Source organism: Camelus ferus, chromosome 1 (genome assembly GCF_009834535.1).
Source record: "Camelus ferus isolate YT-003-E chromosome 1, BCGSAC_Cfer_1.0, whole genome shotgun sequence".
Classification (NCBI taxonomy): domain Eukaryota; kingdom Metazoa; phylum Chordata; class Mammalia; order Artiodactyla; family Camelidae; genus Camelus; species Camelus ferus.
In genome coordinates this window covers 14,410,755-14,420,149 of record NC_045696.1, presented here as the reverse complement: position 1 = coordinate 14,420,149, position 9,395 = coordinate 14,410,755, and the positions used below count along the sequence as shown (strand labels likewise).

General features: G+C 42.2%; 1 protein-coding gene across 1 annotated transcript; it reads left to right on the top strand.

Moving 5' to 3' along the window:
- Positions 1-7,410: 7,410 nt before the first annotated feature.
- On the top strand, positions 7,411-8,362 carry LOC102520044 (keratin-associated protein 11-1). The gene has a single exon (XM_006187503.3). The coding sequence runs from the start codon at positions 7,476-7,478 to the stop codon at positions 7,965-7,967; it is 492 nt and encodes a 163-aa protein (XP_006187565.1). The 5' UTR covers positions 7,411-7,475; the 3' UTR covers positions 7,968-8,362.
- Positions 8,363-9,395: the final 1,033 nt, after the last annotated feature.

Below are 9,395 nucleotides of genomic sequence, written 5' to 3'. Positions count from 1 at the left end.
CTAAGTTGTCTGCAGGGAAAGACACATCATCTTAAAACACAAAAGATGTTTGTGTTCAGATTCACCCTGACCCTAAATAAAGAGACACCCAGAAGAAGCCAACTCTTAGAATGTAAAGTTGAGGCAGAAGGTAGAAGGCAGTCTAGCAGTTGGAAACAATTCACCCTTCTCAGCATTACTACTGTTATTGGATATCCTTCCACTATTAATTACACCTTCAGAATTTTCAATCCACAACAAATAGCAAAAAAAAAAAATTCCATCTAAAATATAAGACTGCATAGTCTTTAAAGGGCTGGCTGAGACTGGTAGAGTTCTCAGTTTCCAGTACCTCCTGGGGCTCCCATATGTCTCACTATTCCCTCTGTTGTAGAACTCATATGTTGCCCATAGATTGTGGAGTTTCATAGTGTTTAATGCGAAATAAAATCAGAGGAAAAGATTACTACTGAGAGGCTGAGGCTACTTAAAAGTACTGGGAATTATCTTTAGCCAGATGCATTGCATTTGGGGCACAGACCTGCAGGTAAGTTGATGGTACCCCAAGTCAGAGTCTTATCAGATTGGAGAGTTTTGAGGGAGCTGTTGAGATCATCACATTGGTACTAATTCTTGTAAGAAGCCCCTTCACAGAGGATTCACAGGGGATAATGAGCTGTCTGCCTACTTTGAATATTTCTAATAATATAAGACTTGAAATTTAGATTTTTCTCTGAGGGTCCTCTAAGTCCATGTTAGGGATTTCTGGTTCTGGTATCCTGGCAACTCAGGGAACACAATAATTTTAATCTCATGTTCATATTATATTTTCACTCCTACATTCTCACCTAGAATTTTGCCACTGCTTCACCAAGAAGTAAAATATACTTTACTTCACCTTCCTTCAGACGTGGGCCTTTGTGATACCTTGAAACAGAGTATGGCCACAGTGATGATGAGTGATTCTGGAGCCTAGGTCAGGAAAAGCAATAAGGCTTCTGCCTAATTCTCCCTTTTGGGGATCTCACTCTTGGAACCAGCCCCTATGTTGGAGAAGCCCTGTGCATGTGAGGGGGCCAGGCATAGGTATCCCGACTGATAGCAGGTCTCCACTGACAGACACATGGACAAATGATACTTGAGGCACCACAGCCCCCAGGTTCCCCCGCCCCTCCGTGCAGCCTGCAGCAGAGAGAAACCAGTCGTGATGTTCTTTGTCCAGATTCCTGAACCACAGAACCCATGGGCATAATAAATGGTTGTTTTGTCTGCTAAATTTTAGGGTAATTTATTACAAAGTAACAAGTAATTGATGGGGAGAAGATGGAATGGGGCTTTTGGATTATATACGTATGTGTGAGTGGGGTGTTGTTAAATGGTGACTTTCTCTGAATTAAAATGAGTTAAACTTTAAAAAATATTTACTAAACCACTTTAAATATTTATTACTTATGAAGAAGAATACGCAAATGAATATATGTATATATAAAAATGGCTGGGACATTAAACACAGCTAGAATGTAAGCAGATTTTTAAATTTTTTCCAAGTAATGTTAGTCACGCTGATTTGTTTCCTTTACCTAGGCTAGTCCTAAGAGTTGATGCCCCAAACACTAAAAGGTTGAAAGATGGGACACCAGAAGTTGACACATTGTAACTGACTATACTTCAAAAAATGTATTATTTAGGTATCTATTAAACCAACTTATTAAACCATAAACCACTTAAATATTTATTAAACCATTGCCATGATTTTTATCCTGATACTTTTTGCCATACTTTCGTGTTAAATTCATTATTCAACTAATACTTTTATTTATATTAATTCCCTTTTTAAACCAAAAAAAAACTTGCTTAAGCTTCATCCTATGTAACAATGCCCATAAATTATGGCTTGTATAACCTAGACATATTTTATTAATACATTTAAAAATAGATTCATGACTACTAAAACTAAAAAGTTTTTGACCACTTACTGCCTAAAATTATCTCCCATCGCGTAGTTAGCGTACATCTCATGTTGAAAAAAATATCCTTCATGTTGGAAAACAACTGTGACATCAAATTGACAGTGAGATCTTTCAGTCTTTTAGTGTTTGGGGTATCAACTCTTAGGACTAGCCTAGGTAGAGGAACCAAACCAGCATGATTGACATTATTTGGAAGAAATTTAAAAATCTGCTTGCATTCTAGCTGTGTTTAAGGACTGTCTTATTTGGTCATTTCAGAAATTGCTTTAAAAATGCAAATATTCCTTGTTTGATGCTCAGTTTGTGTACAAGACATTTCTTTGGCTTGTATGGATAGAGGCATGTATGTACCTTGGAGGATTTGAACAAGGGGTTCGAAGGACTACTTTCCTTAACTCTTTCAAATGGAAAGTGTTTGGAATCTGGTGTCTTACTCGGAGTTCACTAAAAGCAGAACTCCTGACAGTTTGGGAATTTTATTTCAGGGAAGGCAACAAAGGAGAAGTGACATGAAGGAGAGGGGAAGAGGGGAAGGCCACCCCAGAGGCTTAACTGAGTCAGCCTCCATCACAAGCACCTCGTGCACGGTTCCACAGGACTTTGTGAAATTGTTTCTACCAAAGCGGGAAGCACTCATTCATGGCTTTGCACTTCCCATTGCTCAAGCGAGGCCCCATTTCTGGGCAGTGAATATAGGAAAGCAGAGTCAGTTATTGTGGATGTCCCTTGCTGTGGCGTCAGAGAAAACCTAGAACAGGAAGTAAGAAGGAAGGTGACTGGCCCCCAAATGAAGGAAGCAGTGTCTGGATGCCCCACCATGAAGCTGGCGTAAGCCTGTGCAAAGAGGAGGCAGTAAGAGACAGGATGAGGCAATTGTGAACTAGTGCACAAGCATGTCTGATACACTTGGCAAAGACGCTCCCTCTCTGAGATTCAGTTTCTCATCAGTCAGATGAGAGAATTCGGTTTAAGGACTTTAAGATCCAGTTCTGACAGTCTAATCACTAACCTGAGATAGTGCCGGTCTAATGCTCCACTCCGAACCCCCCAGAGAGGCGGGCCAGACCAAGAAGGCTTGTGTTCTGAAAGGGCACAAGCACAGATCAGCTAGGTGATGCGAAGACAAGACTTCCCGTCTCCTACACAGCTCCCAGCATCCTTACCCTGCTGGGTACCAAGTAAGCCCTGAATAATTCTGAATCAAGGAAGGGTCATACATCTTGAGTGACTTGGGGCCTTCTCTCTCAGGCCCCGTACATAAACGTTACTCATGTCTGCTCACAAGTGGGTTCAAGTCTAATTACTTGAAAGACCGGAGCACATGCCAGCCACACCTGGGATGTCCTGCGGGAGAGTTTGTGGTGTTTCCAAAACTTGGGATTCTGCTCACCTTTATTGACAGCACGCTAATTTGGATCCTCAATTAAGGTTCCCATGAAAAAATATGTGAATTTGAAAACAGGCACCAGGAAAAAGAGAATGGTGGTTCAGATGAGGATTTTTCCATCTTGACATTCTCCTCGGGGGGTTTCTTTTCCTACAGGTCCTGTAGCTGGTGATCGCTGTATCAAGTCCTGAAAGTAGCAACCATTTTGCTGGTCTTTGTTGCTTCTTTTCCCTTCTGCTTTCTGCCCTGTAGTGCCCTCTAGCCCCAAAGAGTCGAACCTCCTTATGATGGATGCTTTTGGAAAAGAGCTTGGAAAATGAATTTCAGTTCGGTTTTGTGGGGCAAATCACTCCGCCATTGGGGGTTTATCGTGTCTTGGTTAATAAGGATTCTGGAGATTCAGCCCAGAGGTCTGTGTGGGGAAAAAGACGGCAGAACAATTCAGCCAAGATATATTTAATTTTTAAAGCAGCCGTTATGTTCTGTACTTATGTGTTTGAATTCCCTTTTTCTATTTTTTGAGAGATAATGAATAGCTTCCATTTGAGAGTCTGAGCATCCTGAAAAAGGGCAGAATGACAAAAATCTCATTTGATGTTTATTAATTTTTCAGGGAGTTCGCTCTTCCTGCATTGGATGAGACGAAGTGATTTTTTTTTTGAACCGGCGTTGGTCAACAATTATTACCAACTTGGTGACAAAAAGTATCCTTCCCGCATCTCAAACCTTCGGCCTCCCACGCACGCTTAATTCCTTTTACTCTCAAACACTTGGCCTTGTAAGTGATTTCTGTGATTCAGTTTCGAGTGAATGAACTGCTCATTTCCAGTCTGCGGTAATTATTGCATAAGTCTCAGATTGTTCTATAGAAACTAGGGCCAATTACCCATCAAAGGATGGAGATAATGCTCAGTACTTCTCTAATCTCTCCTTGTCTGTCCTCATCACTCCCACCTCTCACTTCACGCCCTGCAGACACGAGAATAATCTTCACACACCTTTTCGCTGAGTTGAAGTCTCCTATCACAGATATCTACGTCCTGATAGCCGCTGGCAGTGTAATTTTTCCTCACATTCCAATGAAAGGATGATTTATTGATTTCATTTAACCACATAAGAGACTTAGGATTGTGTAGAGTTTCTTCAAGCTTCACATGGCTGTCAGTGAGTGATTATTTACTTTTGCATCTTACAGTCGATCCAAATGAAGAGTCTAGGTGTTTGCTCTTAAGTATGGAATGTCCAAGAGTATTAAGCAGCTTTCCTAACTCTACATTGGATAGTTTAAGACACCAGTCTTTTCTGTTTCCCAGAAAGCCAGCCATTTTGCAGGTGCTAAACAGAAAGCACTCTGTTGAGTAGATTCCTTAGATTTAATTGCTCAGAGAATCTATTGATTTTGCTTAGTTCGTGGCTGGAAGAAAACTACAAAATCTCATCTTAAAGTGAGTTCAAAGTTTGTGAATCCTGTTTTTTCTCAGAAAGGTCTTGCCACCCAGATCTGAAAAATCAATCCACTTCTCTGTTGTTTGCTAAGAATTAACTGTGTGCGTCGCCATTGTAAGTAATTTTAATTTCAAATTGTAGCTCCAAGCTGTTGAAGGCTCTCTGTCTCTTCCTGCTTTGTTGTAGGGACCTTGCATTTTATTCTAGTGAAGTAAAAATTGTCAAAGGAATATGGGATGAAAAAGCACATGAAGTGTAAAGGCAGCGGCCCTTGTAACTTCCTATTTTAAACTTTCATTTATTTTTATTGTTGTTACTTGATGGAGCTGGAATAGAAATAAAGACTGCTGTCTTTGCAGTGTCATCAATGGAACATTGATTGATTGATTTTTTTTTTAAATAAATTTTTGCTTGAACTTTAATGAGGGCATCTCACCATGTTTAAATATTCCCAGCGCAGGTCGACAGCTCATGACAGTTTTATTTGCATCTCAGTTTACTCAAATATAAGCTGCATGACCTTGGCTAGCCATTCAGACTCGCTGAACTTCAGTTTCTTCATGTGACATGATACCTAGTCCAGAGGGTTGCTGGAAGCATTCAGTTGTGATGGTGTATGTAAAGCCTCTAACTCAAAGCCTGGAAGAGGCTCAACGAATGTTCACTTTCTTTCCTTTCGAAGCAGATGAAAGACATTTTCTAGAATTTTTTGTTTGTAACTTTTAAATTTCAGTGGAAAAGAGGAATCAAGGCAGAATAATGATCTATAAAAATCTCTGCTATTCCAGAAATACGGCAGTGGGCACTGAAAGCTCCTCCCAGGTCACTGCTACTGACTTCGCCCTTTCACTTTGGTCACTTGTCATTCACATGCTGAGGTCCTTCTTCACAGCAGCCTATGAATCCATGGCTCCTGGAAGCCTGTAAACTGCTCATTCATTTTCAAACAAGCAAGCCAGCCCTGGGGACCAGGGACTCTGCCCTTCAAACACCAGCTGGGACATTCCCCACGGTGGGAAGTGCAGAGTCACAACATTGCGGAAAGTAGTCATCTCGTTAATTTTTCTCCATACCTGAGAACACGCTGCGAGTCACCGAGGGAGAGGCGGTCTGATCCCTGGGAATCTCAATACTGCCCACAGCACAGCGTCATCTTGTGGGGCATGTTATTAGCCTCCAATTAGAGCCGTGGGGAGCTCCCAACATGGCTTCAATGGAATGAATAGAGATGAATGAAGCATTTTACAAAAGGACCTCTGCTGAGTTCCAACATCAAGCTGTTTGCTTTGTGGATGTTTAAAATGTAGTCTACTGTAGCCCTCAAATATACGGAAATCCATTTTTGTCTATTTATTTTTAACCCCCGCGTAAGCTAGTTTATGAGATGAGTCAGATCTTATAGCTGTTTTGATGTAGAAATATCACCGACCACTCAAGCTTTGTTGAAGTGAATTATTTTGCTGCAATTGAAATGGTTGTGTACGGGAGGATCGAAAGGATTCGCCATTCTGGTGTTCAGAATTGACTATATCGTAGTGAGATGAAGAAAAGGAGAATGATATCCTTCTATGGTTTCCCCGAGAATAAAAAGAATAATTAAATTTTACAGCACCCTGTTTACACATCCATTCATTGTGAAATATTGGTTAAGGGCCTGTTTCCTCCCACCCTCTCCTCCCCTTATCCTTGATGGAGACAGTGACGTAGACGGGCCTTGGTTTGTCTATGATAAAAGTGCATCCTCTCTATAAGTATTTGTGTGAAAATAGAAGTCTTTTGAATATACTGAGCATCTTGGGAGAAAGGCACTGTACCCTTTCAAATTAGCATTATAATAATTTTAAAAATTAACTAAGCCTGTTCCACTGGCATATTGATGAGTCATTCTTATCCACTGTTCCCAGATTAAAAATTTTAAGAATAAAGCTCATTCAGTTTATTTAGAAAGAGACTTGGCTACAAGTGCCGTCCCACCTAATCAGCTTCCGATTCACTTTGCTGCTTGAACATAAAGGGTGAGTCCCACTGCCCTTTGACATTCCTGGGAGAATCTTGCTCCGATCACCTGATTGATTTTTCTAAGCCAGACTGTACTCTGGATATGTCTTTGTGCCCTTTTCCCTGACAGGTGTTGTCATTGTCATCTTGAAGCATGTTGAAGGAAGTTCCTTGTCCATTAGAAGCCCCGTTAGATATGGAAGAGTGATTGATTAAGTTACACCTAAAACATACTAAGTACCGACAAAACCCACACAGGGTGTGGGTGTGTAATTAGTCCTGGTCAGAAGGGAGAGATGGTAGGAAGGGGGCATGTTTGACGTTACTGTCAGATTGACACTCATTGTATCCAAGCAAGATGAATGAGAGATGAATTGTGGGCTCTGATGACCAATAGCTTTGAAGCTGTCAACCAACCTTCTTCATCCTGGGACTAAGTACAGTATGGAAGCCTTATGATTTAGTTACCAAACTACTAAACTTCCTTTATGAGGTTGAAGTCTTCTCAAGAGGCAATTAACCTGGAGAGTCACAAGATGTTCTAAGGCAAGCTGGTCTGAGCCAAAGAAGCCAGGAGGACCAGGGTGGGAGCCCCACCCACCAGCAAGGGTATATAAAGACTCAGGAGCCTGAGGTGGCATTCGCAATCCAGGAGCTAGCTTCAGCGAGTTACCCACATCTGTCTGTCTGGCAACATGTCCTACAACTGCTCCACAAGGAATTGCTCTTCCAGGCTGATTGGGGGACAATACACTGTCCCCGTGACCCCTGTTGTCACAGCTTCTACCCAGGATGCTGACTGCCTGAGTGGCATCCATTTGCCCAGCTCCTTCCAAACTGGCTCCTGGCTCCTGGACCACTGTCAGGAGATCTGCTGTGAGCCCACTGTTTGCCAGCCAACGTGTTACCAGCAAACTTCTTGTGTTTCCAGCCCTGTCCAGGTGACCTGCTCTCGACAAACCAACTGTGTCTCTAATCCCTGCTCAACTGCCTACAGCCGGCCGCTCTCCTTTGTCTCCAGTGGCTGTCGGCCCCTGGGCGGCATCTCTACTGTGTGCCAACCAGTGAGAAGCGTCTCCACTGTCTGCCGGCCAGTGGGAGGAGTCTCCACCATCTGCCAGCCAGCCTGCGGGGTCTCCAGGACGTACCAGCAATCTTGCGTGTCCAGCTGCCGAAGAACTTGCTAAGTGTGCAGGAGCCAGTGAGCGAATCAAGCCTCTATGACCTGTCAGCTGTGTTTCCAGGATCTTCCAACATGCTGTCTGTCCCTGAAGAATTCTTCATTGCTGACTGCTATTCTAACTGCCTGATTGCTGGCTGCCAGCCCTGAATAAGCTGCCTTTGGCCATCTAAGAGTTTCCTGGCCAGCACCAATCTTATTTTAAGGGTTTGATCACCGGTGGCACGTATACCTCTGGATGTTTCCAGAAATTTACCACCCACGCGCAAGTCTCTAATGGTTTTGGCACGTCTTGACCTTTCTGCTTTGTCTGGCTTCTGGCTTCTGTTTTTGTGCCTCTGAAAAAGGGAACTTGTCTCACTCTGTGTTTCTCAATAAACCTTCATTGCTTGGCATTGCAAATGTGTGTCTCAATAGAGTTCTTTATTTGTAAGAATTTTTGCTATCTATAAATCATCCTTTGCTGATCAGGGTCTGATATTTTATTTTCTGAGCATGGAGTATGGGTTCAGTCATGGTGTTTTATTACAAGCAAGGGATCATCTTATATTTTACCTGGTTAGAGAGTCTTTAAACCTGTAGTCAAGTGGAGTGGCTAGTCCTCTACTTTTCCCCCATTTTTTTATGGGCTTACAGAATAATGACCATGTAAGACAAAAAAAAAGTTATCTGAGAAACCAAGTTGTTTGGGGAATTGTACAGTGTACGAGGCAGTGGATTCAGTTAGAGAGGTTCAGAGTCTTACTTCATCAGAGGACCACAGTGGAAAACTTTGCAGAGGTTCCCTCCGTGATCAGATGAGATGCAGGGAGAAGGAGGAAGGATGGGGAAGTGGTTTCCAGGCCCTGAGATTCGTGGCATCCGAAGGGGTGGCTGTAGCTTTATATTTCCCTCACTTGCTCCTGCCAATTGGTAGACCCCCAGATATGTTCAGAGTAAACCAAAGTTCCGTGTTTTAGTCAATCTGGGCAGAAGAGACTTAAAAACAAATTTCAAACACATGTTGGTTAATTTTAATACCTAGGGCCTTATTTCATGCTTGCTTTCCCCTGTAACACAGGTAAAACAAGCCATCTGGACTGGTGGTCGAAATGCTAACACCTTTTGCCTGTTTTTTTTTTTTTTTTTTTTAGAAAATGAGAACTGACTGCCAATTGGTGTCCTTTTTCCCTCATTCAGTTATGACCAGAAACAAACCTCTGTGTTTCCTTTTCATAGTTGCTCAAGGGGAAACAGAAAAGGAAGTTTTTTTTGTTTGTTTTTTCACAGAAAGCGGAGACACAGGTAGTGTGCTTGCCAGGAGCAATGGGAGCTTTTTCTCATAACAGAGGTGCTTAGTGCCTTGTGAAGAATCCGATCATGGATTTTTGTCAGCACAGAATGGTTTTCTTATTTCACTAATGGTTTTTCAGAGAGGCAAAATGTATGGATAATT